Source organism: Arachis ipaensis, chromosome B8, assembly GCF_059453495.1.
Source record: "Arachis ipaensis isolate K30076 ecotype BB chromosome B8, ASM5945349v1, whole genome shotgun sequence".
NCBI classification, from domain to species: domain Eukaryota; kingdom Viridiplantae; phylum Streptophyta; class Magnoliopsida; order Fabales; family Fabaceae; genus Arachis; species Arachis ipaensis.
In genome coordinates this window covers 128086564-128107127 of record NC_142443.1, presented here as the reverse complement: position 1 = coordinate 128107127, position 20564 = coordinate 128086564, and the positions used below count along the sequence as shown (strand labels likewise).

General features: G+C 38.6%; 1 protein-coding gene across 1 annotated transcript; it reads left to right on the top strand.

The window, feature by feature from the left end:
• Positions 1 to 1425: 1425 nt before the first annotated feature.
• Positions 1426 to 18896, top strand: LOC107611610 (uncharacterized). The gene is made up of 3 exons (XM_016313520.2): positions 1426 to 1621; positions 1721 to 1874; positions 17585 to 18896. The coding sequence occupies exons 1-3, from the start codon at positions 1426 to 1428 to the stop codon at positions 18894 to 18896; spliced, it is 1662 nt and encodes a 553-aa protein (XP_016169006.2).
• The last annotated feature ends 1668 nt before the right edge of the window (positions 18897 to 20564 follow it).

The window sequence follows — 20564 nt, the reverse complement described above, 5'->3', positions numbered from 1 at the left end:
ACTAAGGAAAGAAGGAGAAGACAGTCTTCCTTTCGTACTTAACTCTCCTCCTTGCTTCTTTTTTCACTTTGCTGAGCTGAAAGTCTATCTTCTATACGCTATTTTGGATCCAATCTCGCACTTAACACGTAAAACAATAAACAGAAGTCTATCTTCATAGAGAAACAAGCAAGTAAACTACCTTTCCTAAGCCTAAGTTTACCCGGCTTAAGCAACAAACCCTACTCGGCTACGGGCTAAGCTCACTTGTTTACCCAGTAGCTCCGTTCACTTTTGTGATTAAGTGGTTTAAAACAACGTCTCCTTTCATTTTCTTAATAAGAGTTTCTGTTCGTATTCACGAAGGCTCAATATTAAATAAACATAGTATGGAATATAAAGGTTTAGAGGTAAGTAATGCCTGAGCTTTTAGTACGATCATGAGGTGCTAAAAGTTAGGGTGTTACAGGGATAATATAATAAGTTAAAAGGAAAAAGTTTCCTCCATCTCCATTTTATACCATACTCTAATAACTTAATATGAAGACCTTTGTACTCGTATTTTTCACCCTCTTCATTTTCCACCACTTACCAAGTGTACCTTGCCAAAAAAGATAGTGAAGTACCTGTTGGAGATGATATTAAGCTAGTATCTAATGGCTCATAAAAGCAAGCTGTAATTGATTATGGTTGAATAATTCTTTAGTTAAAATGATAGAAAAGTTTGTTTTGATTAGAGGTTAAAGCTAGCAATAGTAATTACCTCATAACCATAGTTAACTTATTTACCATGAGTTAGGTTTTAGTAAGGTTAATTTTCTAATAGCTATAAATAGTGGATAACAATATGTACTCTCTTGTACTCTGTGATTTTTCCTTCAATTTTAGGTTTTGTATTTGTTCATATGACAAATTCACTTTCTCTGAGTCTTCTTCCTCCACTTCAATCTTATTTTCTTCAATAAAATCAGATCCAGATCACGATTTTATCATGGTGCAGTGAGCGTGGAGGATCGTGAAAGAGGTGAAGCTTTTGGATACAAATAGAGCATTGAATTAGCATCAATGGCCAACACTCCTTCTGACCTAATGTCGAGGAATGGCTCACATGAGAGCTTTCAGCTTCGAAATCTAGCTCGCATTATAAGCCAACTATCGAGTTTGCAGCCATAATCGAGTACCAATTTACTTGCAGATCCAGCAAGTGTTTACTTCCTACACCTAGGTTTGGGCAATTCAGTTCATAATTTCAACAATAATCCAAGCAGTGTTTCTAGAGAAAGAGGACGAGAAACTCGTGGAAGTAGAGGTGGAAGAAATTCAGCATCTAAGACCTGTTCTTATTGTCACAAGGCAGGGCATCTTGTGGATACTTGTTACCACAAACATGGATTTCCACCCCATTTACAAAGGCAGAAATGGTCACGAGAGACTAGCAACGGAGTTATGGCTAATCATATTGCTGCTGGAATTGAAGAGAGCCGCACCCACAATGTCAAGCAGGACAAGGAACCTGATGGTCAATCCCAATTCAATCAGAGTTTGAGAGATGCACTGCTTACCTTTCTTCGGCAGGAGTGTGCACAGTTTTTTCAAGGAGCAAACATGAGAGATGTCAGTCAATCAAATGCAGGGAGTGGAGGTATACCTTTAGAGGCTTATAAACTTTGCATGAGCTCTCATATTGCAAGACTTTTGTCAGTAAAAAGTTTTTTCTCAAATTCTTGGGTGCTTGATACAGGAGCTACTGATGATGTATCACACTCATTGCATTTTTTTACACATTTTAGACATATTGGACCAATTCTGGTAAAATTACCAGATGGAACACACACAACTGCAACTATAAGTGGAATTGCGGTATTTTCAGCTACATTCTATCTCACGGATGTGCTGTACATACCAAGTTTTAACTTCAATCTTTTACCTATTTCCAAACTTACAGAAGGCCTGTATTGCAAATGTGTTTTTACTAACAAAATTTGTGAGATACAGAATCGGACCTCTTTGAAGATGATTGGCACAGCTAAAGCAAAACATGGATTATACATGCTAGATTTTCCTGCATTAGAGTTAGCACATAAAGACAACATAGAAAATACAACATATAATAGGAGTACTAGGATTCTAGACATGCAAAGTCATAGTGACAAGCTTTTACTTCCTTCTAATCTTAGGACAGCAAATTTGGTTACACAAACTTCAAATTTTTCTATTGAGAATTTATGGCATTTTAGATTGGGTTATGTACCTCAAAGCAAATTTGACATTATCAAACAAATATATCCTTGTGTGCAGTTTCCTGTATCTACTTGCTCTAAACCATGTGATTTTTGCCATTATGCGAAGCAAAAATGGTTACCATATACCCTTAGTGAAACAACAAGTTTAAACAGTTTTGATTTAATACATATTGATATATGGGGGCCAATGTCACTCATTTGTATGGATTTATTTCATGAAATTAAAGTCAGAAGCCAGCAGTTTGGTCCAGTAGTTTGCCTTGAAGCAGGTTATCTGATGAGCGGATTTTTCGGAGATTTGAAATAAATTATTTCGGGTGTGTCCCTGTACCTTCAACTGTGACAAGTATTTCATTTGTCAAGAACTAATAAGTCTTGCACAAAATCTTTTTGAGAATTTACTTAGTATTTATTTTTAATCTAATGACCTATAAATTAATGGCAAACCACTTCGCAGATCTATTTGTTCTATGACTCAAGTTGTTCTATCAACTTAAAACAGTAAAATTTAGGATTGTTATGTACAAATCATAAAGCTAATTTGAACTTTAATTAGCATGCTTCCAAATTTCCATTATATTGTCTCACCTTTTTCTTAGCTTTTGATAAAATTTTGGCACTCAGTTTTTGTTTTTTGGTAGGAGCAGATGTATATATAAATCTTGTCTATAGAGTAAAAAAAGTAATTATTTTTTACTACTAGTACATAAAAATAAATTATTATTATTATTGTAATTTTATGATTGAAATTGGATGGAAAGAACATAGTATGTCGTTTCTAGAGAGAAGTGCATGAATCTTGTGTGAGCCCCTGAATCCTTTTATCAAGTACTAGGAAATAGGAATTCAATGTTCTTAACTCTAACTTCTACACCTCTTTTCTTTTTCTTTTTTTTTTGGTAAGGTTTTATTTTTCATTTCAATTTTTTGGCTTTGGGACCAGCATTTCTTTCTTCTAGTAATTTTTTTCTAATGTGCAGAATTTTCCAATGAGTAAGCAACTTTCAATAAATCATATTGTGTGCTACGTATTGTTCTAAAGATAGTAACTGTGTTTTATGTTTTTCATTTTAAGAGTTATTGTCCAATTCTATTTTATGACTATTTTATTATTATTTGAATTTACAGTGTTCTATTATATCATTGAAGTAGACATTGATAAGAGTTAGATTTCAAAGCCACGAATTAGTCCAGATTATAGGGACGGTTTGAACAGATTCTTAGATTTTGTATTTGCCAATACATCATCCGATGGGATGATACATTGTCCATGTCCGATATGCGGGTTCCGCCTTCTCCAAACTAGAGAGGATGCGTACGATCATTTGATAATAAAACATTTCCTCTCTAGTTATACATTTTGGGTACATCACGGTGAGAGACGCATGGTAGAGAGCTCTAGTGAAGGACAAGAAGTAGAACCCGATAGAAACCTCAAAGCCCCAATGCTTGACATGGTTCAGGAGGCGTTCAACTTCCCAGGATTTCATGGCGATGAAGAAGATTTAATGTATGAATGGTGCACGAAATTGGAACTCACAATTCTTCACAAATTCGCACAACTAACCAGCAAGTGCACTGGGTCGCCCAAGTAATACCTTACGGGAGTAAGGGTCGATCCCACGGAGATTGTTCACTTGAAGCAAGCTATGGTTATCTTGTAACTCTTAGTCAGGATATAATATCAATAATAATTTTTTTAGTTTGAATTGTAAAAAGTAAAAGGGCAGAACACAAATAATACTTGTTATGCAGTAATGGAGAATATGTTGGAGTTTTAGAGATGCTTTGTCCTTTGAATCTCTGCTTTTTCCCTATCTTCTTCTTCACGCATGCACGTCCCTCCTATGGCAAGCTGTATGTTGGTGGATCACCGTTGTCAATGGCTACCATCCTTCCTCTCAGTGAAAATGGTCCAGATACGCTGTCACCGCATGGCTAATCATCTGTAGGTTCTCGATCATACCGGAATAGGATTTGCTATCCTTTTGCGTCTATCACTACGCCCAGCACTCGTGAGTTTGAAGCTCGTCACAGTCATCCAATCCCAGAATCCTACTCGGAATACCACAGACAAGGTTTAGACTTTCTGGATTCTCAAGGATGCTGCCAATGGATTCTAGCTTATACCATAGAAATTCTGATTAAGGAATCTAAGAGATACTCATTCAATCTGATGTAGAACGGAGGTGGTTGTCAGACACACGTTCATGGATTGAGGAAGGTGATGAGTGTCACGGATCATCACCTTCTCTATAATTAAGCGCAAATGAATATCTTAGATAGAAACACACATGTTTGAATGGAAAACAGAAATAGTTGCATTAATTCATCAAAACACAGCAGAGCTCCTCACCCCCAACAATGGAGTTTAGAGACTCATGTCATCAGAGATTACAAAGTTCAGATCTAAAAATGTCATGAGATAAAAATTAAATCTCTAAAAGTTTTTTAAATACTAAACTAGTAACCTATATTTACAGAAAATGAGTAAACTATGATAGATAGTGCAGAAATCCACTTCTGGGGCCCACTTGGTGTGTGCTGGGGCTGAGACTAAACTTCTCACATTCTTGGGCTGTTTTGGACATTCAACGCCAGGCTGTAACCTGTTTCTGGCATTGAACTCCAACTTGTAACGTGTTTCTGGCGCTGGATGCCAGACTGCAACATGGAACTGGCGTTGAACGCTAGTTTACGTCATTTATCCTTGAGCAAAGTATGGACTATTATATATTGCTGGAAAGTCCTGGATGTCTACTTTCCAACGCAATTAGAAGCGCGTCAATTGGACTTCTGTAGCTCCAGAAATTCCATTCCGAGTGCAGAGAGGTCAGGATCCAACAGCATCAGCAGTCCTTTTTCAGCCTGAATCAGATTTTTGCCCAGCTCCCTCAATTTCAGCCAGAAAATACCTGAAATTACAGAAAAACACACAAACTCATAGTAAAGTCCAGAAATATGAATTTTTCCTAGAAACTAATGAAAATAAACAAAATACTAACTAAAACTATATGAAATTAACCCCAAAAAGCGTATAAAATATCCGCTTATCACAACACCAAACTTGAACTGTTGCTTGTCCCCAAGCAACTAGACAAATAAAATAGAATACAAATGAGTCAAGAAACAATAATATCTCAGAGTTTTTGAGTGAAGCTCAGATTCTAATTAAATGAGCGGGGCTAGTAGCTTTTTGCTTCCGAACAGTTTTGGCATCTCACTTTATCCATTGAAGCTCAGAATGATTGGCATCTATAGGAACTTAGAATTCAGATAGTGTTATTGATTCTCCTAGTTCAGTATGTTGATTCTTGAACACAGCTACTTTTATGAGTCTTGGCCGTGGCCCTAAGCACTTTGTTTTCCAGTATTACCACCGGATACATAAATGCCACAGACACATAATTGGGTGAACCTTTTCAGATTGTGACTCAGCTTTGCTAAAGTCTCCAATTAGAGGTGTCCAGGGTTCTTAAGCACACTCTTCTTTTTGCTTTGGACCTTGACTTTAACCGCTCAGTCTCAAGTTTTCACTTGACACCTTCACGCCACAAGCACATGGTTAGGGACAGCTTGGTTTAGCCGCTTAGACCAGGATTTGATTCCCTTAGGCCCTCCTATCCACTGATGCTCAAAGCCTTGGATCCTTTTTATTACCCTTGCCTTTTGGTTTTAAGGGTTATTGGCTTTTTCTGCTTGCTTTTTTTTTTTGCAAGCTTTGTATTCACTGCTTTTTCTTGCTTCAAGAATCATTTTTATGATTTTTCAGATTACTAATAACATGTCTCATGTTTATCATTCTTTCAAGAGCCAACATATTTTACATTCAAGAACATCAAATTCCAAAGACATATGCACTGTTCAAGCATTCATTCAGAAGGCAGAAAGCATTGCAACCACATGTAATTAATCAGAATTTCTTGTATTAAAAACTCGAAAAATATTGCCTCTTTATCCTAAAGAAAATCTTCTATTTTATTCATGTTTAATGATGATGAGAAAAATAAATTATAGCTTAATTGGAGATAAAATAACTACTAATTACCACTATAACTACTAAGGTAGAACTCAAATAAGAACAATTATCACAGAGTTAAGGCTAAGATTAGGGCTCAACAACCTTGAGTTTGGGATGTGGATGTTCCTCTAGTCTGTGGAGTGCTTGGTCCTTCAAGAGATAACTTCTGACGCTTCAGTTCCTTTAAGTCACGCCCCTGCTCTTCTTGTTCCTTGAGCAGTTTGCAGAGCATACTGTTTTGATTTTGCTGTTCTTCCTTTATTTGGTCCATAGATTCTTGCAACTTGGTAACAGATACTTCAAGCTGTTCCCAATATTCAAATTGAGGGACTTCTGGGAGGAATTCTTGCGCCCTCCTCTTGGTGGGGTCATCCTGCATTTGTTGTTTTTCCATTGTGATTTTAGTGATTGGTTGCTCCACTGAGATATACTCTGTTATTCCCATCTTTACTCCAGCATCTTTGCAGAGTATAGAGATTAAGCTTGGATAAGCCAACCTGGCATCCTTGGAGTTCTTGGCAAGTGTGTAAAATTCAGATGGGATCAGTTGATGAACTTCTACTTCTTTTCCCAACATAATGCAATGGATCATCACTGCTCTTTTAACAGTGACTTCAGAATGGTTGCTTGTGGGCAATATAGAACGCCCAATGAAGTCCAGCCAACCTCTGGCGACTGGTTTCAGATCTTCTCTCTTGAGTTGATTTAGGACACCCTTGCTGCTGGTGGTCCACCCGGCTCCAGGGATGCATATATCCTCTAGAATCTTATCCAGGCTCTTGTTTGTTCTCATCATTCTCCTATTGAAGGAGTCTGGGTCATCTTTTAGCTGAGGTAGCTTAAAGATCTCCCTGATTTTGTCAGGGTGGATGTGAACAATCTTTCCTCTGACCAAGGTTCGATAGTCATAGAGGGCAGTTCCAGATATTCTCTGCCTGTCTGTTTGTCACAGATTAGCATAGAATTTCTGAACCATATTCCTTCCCACTTTCATTTCAGGATTAGCTAGGACTTCCCAGTTCCTGTTTCGAATCTGCTCTTGGATCTTCGGATATTCATCTTTTTTCAGATCGAACTTGACTTCCAGGATCACTGATCTTAGACCCATTATTTTGTAGTAATGATCTGAATGTTCTTTGGTTAAGAACCTCCCTTGATTCCAAAGTGGTTTTGGAATGCTCTCTTTCTTGCCTCTTGGAGTGGGTTGTTTTCCTTTAGGAGCCATGATCTTAGTGGGTATGGTTTAGTGATCACGGATAAACACACCAAACTTAGAGGTTTGCTTGTCCTCAAGCAAAAGAAAAGAAAGGAGATGGGTAGAAGGAGAGCTTGTATTGAATGGTGGATGAGAGGAGGGAGGCTGAATGTGTTTTTAAAAGGGAAGGGGGGTGGGTTTTCGAAAATAAGGAGAAAGATAAGATAGAAGATATGATTTAAAAAGAAATAAGTATGATAAGAAAAGATATAATTTAAAATTGAAGAGATATGAAAGATATTTAAAAAAGATAAATTTGGATTTTTGAAAAAGATAATATGGAGATTTGAAAAAGATATTGATTAGTTGAAAAGATTTTAGAATGAAAAGAGATAGATTTGTTTTGAAAATTTGAAAAAGAGTTGAATTGGATTGAAAAAAGGATTTGTGCTTATGGATTAAGATACATTTGATATTTTTAAAGTAGGGTTTTTAGAAATTAGGGATTTTAGAAATCAGGGTTTGTAACATGTTTATGCAAGAAATCATGAATTGAAACATGAAAATTAAAATTAAAATGAAACATATGAAGTAAAAACGAAATTACCTCCTCCCCACCATCCTGGCGTTAAATGCCCAAACGCTGCATGTTTTGGGCATTTAACGCCCAATTGCTGCTTCTCCTGGGCGTTCAACGCCCAGCTGTTGCTTCTTTCTGGCGTTGAACGCCAGGAACTCCTTTGTCACTGGGCGTTTTTCTGAACGCCCAGGACGCTGTAAATCTGGCGTTAAACGCCCAGAAGGAGCTTCTTTCTGGCGTTCAACGCCTATATAGCTATCCTTACTGGCTTTTAACGCCCAGTGGATGCTTCTTTTGGGCGTTGAACGCCCAATTATGCCTCTTACTGGTGTTTTCTTGCCAGTGAGCTCTTTTTCTCTGTTTTGTGTGTTGAATCCTTCTGTAACCCTGTAAACTTATGCAATTGACTCTTTACCTTAGTATCAATGAACTTTATATAAATAAATAAAATCAAGAATAGGGCAAAATGCTTAGAGGAAGTGATGCCAATGGCTGGGTTGCCTCCCAGCAAGCGCTTCTTTATTGTCTTTAGCTGGACCTTGCTGAGCTTTTTAATCTAGCCTCAGCCTTGAGCATTCTTGCTCAACATTACTTTCAAGATAATGCTTGATTCTCTGTCCATTAACAATGAACTTCCTATCAGAGTCAATGTCTTGAAGCTCCACATAACCATATGGTGATACACTTGTAATCACATATGGTCCCCTCCACCGGGACTTCAGTTTCCCGAGGAATAGCCTGAGCCTAGAGTTAAACAATAGAACCTTTTGTCCTGGTTCAAAGATTCTAGAAGATAGCTTTCTGTCATGCCATCTTTTTTATTTCTCTTTATAAAGCTTGGCATTTTCGAAAGCAGTGAATCTGAATTCCTCTAGCTCATTCAGCTGGAGCAATCTTTTTTCTCCAGCTAGTTTGGCATCAAAGTTTAGGAATCTGGTTGCCCAGTAGGCCTTATGTTCCAGTTCCACGGGTAGGTGACAAGCCTTACCATACACAAGTTGGTACGGAGAGGTCCCTATAGGAGTTTTGAATGCTGTTCTGTAAGCCCACAGAGCATCATCCAAGCTTCGTGCCCAATCCTTTCTACGGGTACTTACAGTCCGTTCCAGGATTCTTTTTAGTTCTCTGTTAGAAACTTCAGCTTGCCCATTTGTCTGTGGATGATATGGAGTCGCCACCTTGTGGCGAATCCCATACCAGACCATGGCGGAGTAAAGCTGTTTGTTGCAGAAGTGAGTGCCCCCATCACTGATTAGTACCCTAGGGACGCCAAATCTGCTGAATATATGTTTCTGGAGGAACTTCAGTACTGTTTTAGTATCATTGGTGGGTGTGGCAATGGCCTCTACCCATTTTGATACATAGTCAACTGCCACCAGAATATAAGTGTTTGAGTATGATGGTGGGAAAGGCCCCATGAAATCAATTCCCCATACATCAAACAACTCAATCTCCAAGATTCTTTGTTGAGGCATGGCGTAACTATGAGGCAAATTACCAGCTCTCTGGCAACTGTCACAGTTACGTACAAACTCTCGGGAATCTCTGTAGAGTGTAGGCCAGTAGAAACCACATTGGAGGACCTTGGTGGCTGTTCGCTCACCTCCGAAATGTCCTCCATATTGTGATCCATGGCAATGCCATAGGATCCTCTGTGCTTCTTCTCTAGGCACACACCTACGGATTATTCCGTCTGCACATCTCTTAAAGAGATAGGGTTCATCCCACAAGTAGTACTTTGCATCAGAAATTAATTTTTTCTTTTGTTGCCTGCTGTATGCCTTGGGTATGAACCTTGTAGCTTTATAGTTTGCAATGTCTGCAAACCATGGTATTTCCTGAATGGCGAACAAATGCTCATCCGGAAAGGTTTCAGAGATCTCAATAGAGGGGGAGGACGCCCCTTCCACTGGTTCTATCCGAGACAGATGATCAGCCACTTGGTTTTCTGTCCCTTTTCTGTCTCTTATTTCTATATCAAACTCTTGCAGAAGTAATACCCATCTTATAAGCCTGGGTTTCAAATCCTGCTTTGTAAGTAGATATTTAAGAGCAGCATGGTCAGTGTACACAATCACTTTTGATCCTACTAAGTATGATCTAAACTTGTCAATGGCATAGACCACTGCAAGCAATTCCTTTTCTGTGGTTGTGTAATTTTTCTGGGCATCATTTAGAACACGGCTAGCATAATAAATGACATGCAGAAGTTTGTCATGCCTCTGCCCCAGTACTGCACCAATGGCATGATCACTGGCATCACACATTAATTCGAATGGTAATGTCCAGTCTGGTGCAGAGATAACTGGTGCTGTGACCAGCTTAGCTTTCAGAGTTTCAAATGCCTGCAGGCACTCTGTGTTAAACAAAAATGGCGTGTCAGCAGGTTGCTTAGAGGCTTTGCAATTTTTGAAAAATCCTTTATAAACCTCCTATAAAATCCTGCATGCCCCAGAAAGCTTCTGATTGCCTTAACATTGGCAGATCGTGGTAATTTTTTAATTACCTCTATTTTAGCTTGATCCACCTCTATTCCCTTATTTGAAATTTTATGCCCAAGGACAATCCCTTCAGTCACCATAAAGTGACATTTTTCCCAGTTTAAAACTAGGTTGGTCTCTTGGCATCTTTTCAAAACTAGTGTCAGGTGATCAAGACAGGAGCTGAATGAGTCTCCATATACTGAGAAGTCATCCATGAAGACTTCCAGAAATTTTCCACCATATCAGAGAAAATAGAGAGCATGCATCTCTGAAAGGTTGCAAGCGCATTACACAGCCCAAAAGGCATCCTTCTGTAAGCAAATACTCCAGATGGACATGTGAATGCTGTTTTCTCTTGATCCTGGGGATCTACTGTAATTTGGTTGTAGCCTGAATAGCCATCCAAAAAGCAGTAATAATTATGACCTGCTAGTCTTTCTAGCATTTGGTCTATGAATGGTTAAGGAAAATGATCCTTTCTGGTGGCTGTATTGAGCCTTCTGTAATCAATACACAGGTGCCACCCTGTAACTGTTCTTGTAGGAACCAATTCATTTTTTTCATTATGAATCACTGTCATGCCTCCCTTTTTAGGGACAACTTGAACAGGACTCACCCAGGGGCTATCAGAAATAGGATAAATAATCCCAGCCTCTAGTAATTTAGTGACCTCTTTCTGCACCACTTCCTTCATGGCTGGATTTAGCCACCTCTGTGGTTGAACCACTGGCTTTGTATCATCCTCCAATAGGATTTTGTGCATGCATCTAGCTGGGCTTATGCCCCTAAGGTCACTTATGGACCACCCAAAAGCTGTCTTGTGTGTCCTTAGCACTTGGATTAGTGCTTCCTCTTCCTGTGGATTTAAAGCAGAGCTTATGATCACTGGAAAAGTGTCACCTTCTCCCAGAAATGCATATTTTAGGGATGGTGGTAATGGTTTGAGCTCGGGTTTAGGAGGTTTTTCCTCTCCCTGAGGAAATTTTAGAGGCTCTTTCAGTTCCTCTGAATCCTCTAGATCAGGCGGAACATCCTTAAAAATGTTTTCTAGCTCTGATTCGAGACTCTCAGCCATGTTGATCTCCTCCACCAGAGAGTCAATAAGATCAACTTTCATGCAGTCTTTTGGTGTGTCTGGATGCTGCATGGCATTGACAGCTGATGAGCGGAACTTTTGCGTGGTCTAGAAATTTACGAATAAATCCTCGTTGCAAGTATAGTTTCTAAACCTTCAAAAGTCCTTTCATACAAACGTGTTGGGTGTCACAAGTAACAAACCCCTTTAGAAATTGTTAACCGAGTATTCAAACCTCGGGTCGTCTTCTCAAGGAACTGCGAGGAAGTATGTTCTTATTATTGGCTATAAAGGTTGTAATCGGGGTTTGGAAGATGAGAGGTAAGTAAATTGAATGACAAGTAAAGTAAATGGCAGTTAAAATAAATAAATATTGTAAAGCAAACTTTTGGTAAGGTAAGAGAAGTTGGAGGTCCAACGTAGTTATCTCTCTCAACTATAATGAAGGTTGAATCTATACTCCACTTGGTCAACCTTTACTAGGGCAAAGGAAAGTCAAGGGGTTAATTAAATTGACCTTTGAATCCTATTTATTTCCTAAGAAAAGGTTGGGATTACTTAAGTTCAGCTCAATTAGCAAGATAACGATTATCAATTATGTTGAGTTTAATAACTGTTGAGTTACTGAATTCTTAACCAGGACCAAAAGGGGAAAAAGTAAAATTGCTGGAATAATAAAAATGTCCTTAGATGGGAAGCAATGGTAACTTAAATCAAAGAGAACAATCATAAACTGAAAATACCTCAAATATTATTAATTCAAATAACAGTCTGTAACATGGAAGAATTCTTAGATCCAATTATAAGGGTAAATAGCCAACTCAGATACTGAAATAAATAAATAAAGTGAAAGGGAAGTTTAAAACAAGGAAATATAAAACCTGGATTGAGAGTCACTCTTAAAACAAGAAGAAATCCTAAATCCTAAGAGAGAGAGAGAGAGAGAAGATCTCCCTCGCAACTAAATCTAAATCATTGGAAAATAAAAATATGCGAGCTCTCTTTGAATGGGTGCATTCCCACACTTTATAACCTCTGGTCTATGCTGTCTGTACTTGGATCTGGGCCAAAAAGGGCTTCAGAAATTGCTATGAGCATTTTCTGCAATTTCTGGTGCGTGGCCTCTGTCACGCGTCCGCGTGGGTCACGCGGTCGCGTCATTCGGAGCTTTTCCTTGCCACGCGGTCGCGTCAGTCACGCGTTCGCGTCGTATGCGTTCTGCTTATGTCACGCGGCCGCGTCAGTCATGCGGCCGCGTCGCTGCATCTTCGCTTCTGGCACGCGATCGCATCGTCCATGCGATCGCGTGAATACCAGTTTCCTTCAAAGCTCCGTTTTGCCTTCTCCTTCCATTTTTGTATGTTTCCTTTTCCATCCTTTAAGTCATTCTTCCTTAGAAAATATGAAACTACTCAACACACTAATCACGGCATCGAATGGAAATAAAGGTAATTAAAATAATTAATTTTCGAAGCTTAGGAAACATGTTTTTCACAATATGACATAATAAGGAAGGGAAAGTAAAACCATGCAATTAATGTGAATAAGTAGGTGGAGGATTGAATAAATCACTCAAATTAAGCACAAAAGAGCTCATGAAATATGGGTTTATCAACAGCATTCAACTTAAACTCATCCTCATTGACTCTCAGGGTTATTTTCCCCTGTTGGACGTCAATGAGAGTTCGTCCAGTTGCTAGGAAAGGTCTTCCTAGACTGAGAGTAGCACTCTTGTGCTCCTCCATTTCCAGCACAACAAAGTCAGTGGGAAAGGCGAATGGCCCAACCCAGACAATCATGTCCTCAATCACGCCTGATGGGTATTTAATGGAGCCATCAGCAAGTTGGAGACATATCCGGGTTGGTTTAACTTCTTCAGTTAAACCAAGCTTTCTGATGGTGGATGCAGGTATTAGGTTGATGCTTGCCCCAAGATCACATAAGGCTGTCTTGGTGCAGTTACCCTCTAATATGCATGGTATCAGAAAGCTTCCGGGATCTTTAAGCTTTTCAGGAGAGCTTTTTAGAATGACTGCACTGCATTCTTCAGTGAGGAGAACTCTTTCAGTTTCTCTCCAATCCTTCTTATGACTTAAGATTTCTTTCATGAACTTGGCATAAGAAGGTATTTGCTCAAGTGCCTCTGCAAACAGAATCTTTATTTCAAGAGTTCTGAGATAATCTGCAAAGCGAGCAAATTGCTTATCCTGCTCCTCTTGGCGGAGTTTTTGAGGATAAGGTATCTTGGCTTTATATTCCTCAACCTTGGTTGCTGCAGGTTTATTTCCTACAGAAGTGGTTGAAGAGGCCTTTTTGGAGGGGTTGTCATGAGCACTTGTGTGTGTCTGATCCCTCACTGGCATATGAGTGCCAGGGTTGGAAGCTGGAGTGACGTTAGACGCCAACTTCTCATCTGCTCCTGGCGTCTGAACGCCAGAACTGTGCTTCCTTTGGGCGTTCAACGCCAGTTCCTTGCTTGTTTCTGGCGTTGAACGCCAGTCCTGAGCATGGTTTGGGCGTTCAGCGCCAGTCTTCCACCCAATCTCTGGCGTTTTAGCGCCAGAATTATTTCTCTCCGGGCTCTTACTATCCTCAGATGGATTTTGGGTAGTTTGCTCATTTCTTGGCTTCCTGCTACCTTGAGGTGGGGTATTTAATGTCTTCCCACTTCTTAATTGAACTGCTTGGCATTCTTCTGTTATTTGTTTTGACAGCTGCTGCTTTGTTTGCTTTAATTGTACTTCCATATTTACATTAGCCATCCTTGTCTCTTGTAGTCTATCCTTGAATTCGGCTAACTGTTTTGTTAGAAAATCCAATTGCTGATTGAATTCAGCAGCTTGTTCTACAGGACTGAGTTCAGCAGTTACTGTTTTAGCCTCTTCTTTCATGGAAGGGTCACTGCTTAGGTACAGATGCTGATTTCTGGCAACTATATCAATGAGCTCTTGAGCTTCTTCAATTGTCTTTCTCATGTGGATAGATCCACCAGCTGAGTAATCTAGAGAAAGCTGAGCCCTTTCTGTAAGCCCATAATAGAAGATGTCTAACTGAACCCACTCTGAAAACATTTCAGAGGGGCATTTTCTTAGCATCTCTCTGTATCTCTCCCAGGCATCATAAAGAGATTCATTATCTCCTTGTTTAAAGCCTTGGATGTCCAGCCTTAGCTGTGTCATCCGTTTTGGAGGAAAGTATTGATTCAGGAATTTTTCTGTCAGCTGTTTCCATGTCTTTATGCTAGCCTTAGGTTGGTTATTTAACCACCTCTTAGCTTGGCCTTTTACAGTAAATGGGAACAGTAATAATCTGTAGACATCCTGATCTACTTCCTTATCATGTACTGTGTCAGCAATTTGTAAAAACTGTGCCAGAAACTCTGTAGGTTCTTCCTGTGGAAGACCGGAATACTGGCAACTTTGCTGCACCATAATAATGAGCTGAGGATTCAACTCAAAGCTACTGACTCCAATGGAAGGTATACTGATACTACTCCCATATGAAGCAGTAGTGGGGTTAGCATATGACCCCAGAGTCCTTCTGGACTGTTCATTTCCACTTAGATCCATGATGGAGAAAGGGAGATGATGTAAAATAAATAAAAATAGGTGAAGATTTTCGAAAAATGGAGAGAGAAAAAAAATGGTTAGGAAGTTTTGAAAAAGATAAGATTGAAAGGATTTGATTGGAAAAGATATGATTTGAAAAAAAAGATTTTAAATTTTGAAAAAAAATCTGAATTTTAAAAGTAAATTTCAAAAATTTGCTTTAAAATAGAGAGAAAAGATATTTTTGAATTTAAAGAGGAAAGAGAAAAACAATAAGATATCACAAGATTTAAAATTTTTAGATCTAATGCTCCTTGTTTTCAAAAATTTTGGAGGGAAAACACCAAGGAACACCAAACTTAAAAATTTTAAGATCAAGACACAAGGAAAAACTCAAGAACACTTTGAAGACTCACAAGAACACAAGAACATGAAGAAAGAACACCAAACTTAAAATTTTTAGAAAATCAAACTAAAATTTTTGAAAATTATAGAAAGATTAACAAGAAAACACCAAACTTAAAGTTTGGCACAAGATCAAGAAAAATTATTTTGAAAAAGATTTTTAATAGAACCGGTGCCCAATCATCAAGAACATAAACCAATGCTCTAGCCAATTGAGCTGTAAATGTAACACTTGTTTTGAAGAAGTATTTTTTAATAACTAAGAAAAAATATTTTTTTGAAAACTAATGTTTTGAAAAGGCACACGAAAAACAAGAAAAGAAACAGAACAAGAAAAACTAAAAACTAATAAAGAAAAATAATATTTTTGAAAATTTTTTGAAAAGAATATAAAAGACTCTGACCCAAAAGACAAAATTTTCCTAATCTAAGCAACAGGATTCACCGTCAGTTGTTCAAACTCAAACAATCCCCGGCAACGGCGCCAAAAACTTGGTGCACGAAATTGGAAATCACAATTCTTCACAAATTCGCACAACTAACCAGCAAGTGCACTGGGTCGTCCAAGTAATACCTTACGGGAGTAAGGGTCGATCCCACGGAGATTGTTGGCTTGAAGTAAGCTATGGTTATCTTGTAACTCTTAGTCAGGATATAATATCAATAATAATTTTTTTAGTTTGAATTGTAAAAAGTAAAAGGGCAGAACACAAATAATACTTGTTATGCAGTAATGGAGAATATGTTGGAGTTTTGGAGATGCTTTGTCCTTTGAATCTCTGCTTTCTCCCTATCTTCTTCTTCACGCATGCACGTCCCTCTTATGGCAAGTTGTATGTTAGTGGATCACCGTTGTCAATGGCTACCATCCTTCCTCTCAGTGAAAATGGTCCAGATACGCTGTCATCGCATGGCTAATCATCGTAGGTTCTCGATCATACCGGAATAGGATTTGCTATCCTTTTGTGTCTGTCACTACGCCCAGCACTCGCGAGTTTGAAGCTCGTCACAGTCATCCAATCCCAGAATCCTACTCGGAATACCACAGACAAGGTTTAGACTTTTCGGATTCTCAAGGATGCTGCCAATGGATTCTAGCTTATACCACGGAGATTCTGATTAAGGAATCTAAGAGATACTCATTCAATCTGATGTAGAACGGATGTGGTTGTCAGACACACGTTCATGGATTAAGGAAGGTGATGAGTGTCATGGATCATCACCTTCTCTATAATTAAGCACAAATGAATATCTTAGATAGGAACACGCATGTTTGAATGGAAAACAGAAATAGTTGCATTAATTCATCAAAACACAGCAGAGCTCCTCACCCCCAACAATGGAGTTTAGAGACTCATGCCGTCAGAGATTACAAAGTTCAGATCTAAAAATGTCATGAGATAAAAATTAAATCTCTAAAAGTTGTTTAAATACTAAACTAGTAACCTAGGTTTACAGAAAATGAGTAAACTATGATAGATAGTGCAGAAATCCACTTCTGGGGCCCACTTGGTGTGTGCTGGGGCTTAGACTAAAGCTTCTCACGTGCCTGGGCTGTTTTGGGCGTTCAACACCAGGCTGTAACCTGTTTCTGGCGTTGAACTCCAACTTGTAACGTGTTTCTGGCGCTGGACGCCAGACTACAACATGGAACTGGCGTTGAACGCCAGTTTACGTCGTCTATCCTTGAGCAAAGTATGGACTATTATATATTGCTGGAAAGCCCTGGATGTCTACTTTCCAACGCAATTAAAAGCGCATCAATTGGACTTCTATAGCTCCAGAAATTCTATTCCGAGTGCAGAGAGGTCAGGATCCAACAACATGAGCAGTCCTTTTTCAGCCTGAATCAGATTTTTGCCCAGCTCCCTCAATTTTAGCCAGAAAATACCTGAAATTACAGAAAAATACACAAACTCATAGTAAAGTCCAGAAATATGAATTTTGCCTAGAAACTAATGAAAATAAACTAAAAACTAACAAAAACATACTAAAACTATATGAAATTAACCCCAAAAAGCGTATAAAATATCCGCTCATTAATGAACATGTTAGCGGGGATCGGGAAGAGTTGCCATACTTATCAAATGAAAGTAGTTGCGAGGCCCGCAACTTGTATGACCTGCTCGAAGATGGAGCACAGGAGCTATACCCGGGATATTCAAAGTTCTCTAAGCTGTCTTTCTTGGTACGACTCTATCATATAAAGTCCATGTGTAGAGTGAGCGACAATGCCTTTGAAATGATATTGGAGTTGCTGGCGGATGCCTTTGAGCATGCAAAGATTCCGAGCACTATGCACAATGCCAAGAGGATCATAAGAAAGCTCGATATCACATACAAAATGATAGATGCATGTCCAAATGACTGCATGCTATACCAGGGCAGCGACCAAGAGCTGTCTAAATGCAAGCGATGTGGGACATCGAGATGGAAGCAAAAGACTAATAAGAACTCCAGAGTGAGGATCAACAGGGTTGTTAAGAAGAATGAAAAATCGCAAGCGGCAAAGACTCTTTACTTCTTCCCCCTTATTCCACATTTGCTGCGGTTATACATGTCCAGTAAGACAGCCACTAACATGCTGTGGCATAAGAGAGGTCATAGCTCTAATGGTATTTATCGGCATCCACGGGACGGCGAGGCATGGAAGGCATTTGACAGAACTTATTTCGACTTCTCCGGCGATCCGCGTAGTGTTTGTTTAGCCTTGGCTAGCGATGGCTTTAACCCTTATGGAAGCATGAGCTCGAAGTACCAAATTTGGCCTGTGGTTCTTATTCCGTACAACCTACCCTCTTGGATTTGCATGAAACCCACCTCTTTTATCCTCTCCAGGATTATTCCTGGGCATAAAATGCTTGGAAATGATATAGATGTTTACTTACAGCCCTTGATCGATGAGTTGAAGCAGTTGTGGGTTGGTGTTGAAACGTACGGTGCTTACGAGAAAAAAACTTTCAAGATGTATGCGGCGTTAATGTGGACAGTCAGTGATTTTCTAGGCTTGGGCAACTTGTCTGGGTGGAACACGTATGGTGGGAGAGCTTGTCCTGTATGCAATTTGGATGCTGAGACTAACCAGCTCACACACAGTCAAAAATGGTGTTTCATGGGTCATCGTCATTTTTTGAATCCTAACCACAGATATAGAAAGGACCGGGATAGATTTGATGGAAAGATCGAGGATAGAGGTCCACCTGTCAAACTCTCTGGTAGAGACATTGCGCGACAACTACAGGATGTGCATGTCCACCTTGGCAAGGTGCAATCGGTTACTGGAAAAAGAACACGTGGATATCAAACCGCCGTACAAGACGAGTCTCCTTGGAAGAAGAGGAGTATATTCTTGGAGCTCCCATACTAGGAAAATAGTGGATTGCGTCACAATCTTTATGTGATGCACATAGAGAAGAATGTGTGCGACAACATAGTTTTCACCATACTGAACGAGAAAGGTAAATCTAAAGACCACCTTAAGGCAAGAAAAGACCTCCAATTGATGGGAATCAAGGGTGCTGAATAGTATGTATATAAAAGGAATCAAAACAAGTACAGAAATCATCATTTCTCTCTCTATAGAACCTCTACTGATATAATGGGACTTTAATTTCCATTGCATTGTAAATTATCTGAATTTTCTTATTAGGTAATTATATCATTATACCAGGATTGAACTCGTAAAAAAACTACATTGTATTGTTGTATAAAATAATAACATTAGATGAGAGAGATTGAAAATAAACAGAGAGAAAGTGTTTTACTTTGTTCATATACTATTAATTAATCATTTTAAGTCTTAAGCCTTTAGTTGATTTGGCTGCAGATACATTGTACCTCTAATTCTATTTTTTTGGGTTATAAGTCTTGAAAATATTTGACAACTCATGGGTTGATGTCTTGATGACATATAATAGAGGACTTTGTAGCAATGGTCAACACCATAAATTAGTAATTAATTATTAATAATTAATCACCTAAATTAAAACTTAGACTGAACATACAAGCCTACGGATCCAATTACACGGTGGCTCTATTATTGGAAATTCTGTTGCATGGCTTCTCTAATCTCTAGTCTATATATGCCAAGACCTGCATGTATTGTAACAAACTCAATTCAATAATATTCATTCAGTAAATCGATATCACCTTTGATAAAATTCTCTCTGTCTTTATCATTTTATATCATTGTCCAGTATCCTATTTTATTCTATGCTGGAGGAGGTGAAGGTAAGATTTGTGTTCTTAACACTCGTACACTATCACTGTTGAATATAATGTCTAAGTGTTACTCGAAAGGTCGGTCTTTTGCAATTGATGTATATTGATTGAAATGTAAGATTAGTGCTAAAAGTACTTTCATTTGTTAAAAGTACTTTCAATTAATCTAATATTTATTAATGTAATAAATATCAAGAATTGTGATACCATTATTGTTAGTTAGACAATAACATAACAATACTTATATATGTATTGTTGGACATTGTGCAGACACGCTATGAGAATCCTCTTTCTGTTGAACTTGATATTACGTTTCGAGAGGAATTCATTCTTATAGAGAGAAAGCTTGCACGACTTTGAGACTGTAAGCCAAACTATAAATCTACAGTGTTATGCTTAACCTTTTTTTTGGACAATTGGTAACACATTGGATTTACTTGGTGCTGATGTAAATTTCAGGTTTATCTCAAGAGAATACTCGAAAGACTCCAGAAGAAACAGGGGAGGTGGTTCAAGACTCGACGCAGGAAGAAGACGTTATGAAAGACGATAGTTTTGAGGAGGTTGTTTCTATTGTAAACAATGCTCCAATGCTTACTCTTGACCTCAATAAAACACCAGAAGAGAATGGGGTCTTTTGAGTCATGTTGTTTGGACTTGTTAATTTGATCTTGTTAGATACATCTGAATTTTTATGGACATTTAGTGGATCTGGTTATTGAACAATTGGCATGTAATTGATATACTCGGCTTGAATGATGTATCTTTTTAATTGGTGTGAACTTAATGAAGTAGCAATGAACATGTTCGAGAT

What these genes read in the sequence shown, in the direction of transcription:
- LOC107611610 (XM_016313520.2), top strand. Translation starts at nt 1,426, where the DNA reads ATGGCTAATCATATTGCTGCTGGAATTGAAGAGAGCCGCACCCACAAT. An exon ending in ATCAAATGCAGGGAGTGGAG is followed by an intron (nt 1,622 to 1,720) that starts GTATACCTTTAG and finishes TGCTTGATACAG; the next exon opens with GAGCTACTGATGATGTATCA. An exon ending in TTCTATCTCACGGATGTGCT is followed by an intron (nt 1,875 to 17,584) that starts GTACATACCAAG and finishes TGAACATGTTAG; the next exon opens with CGGGGATCGGGAAGAGTTGC.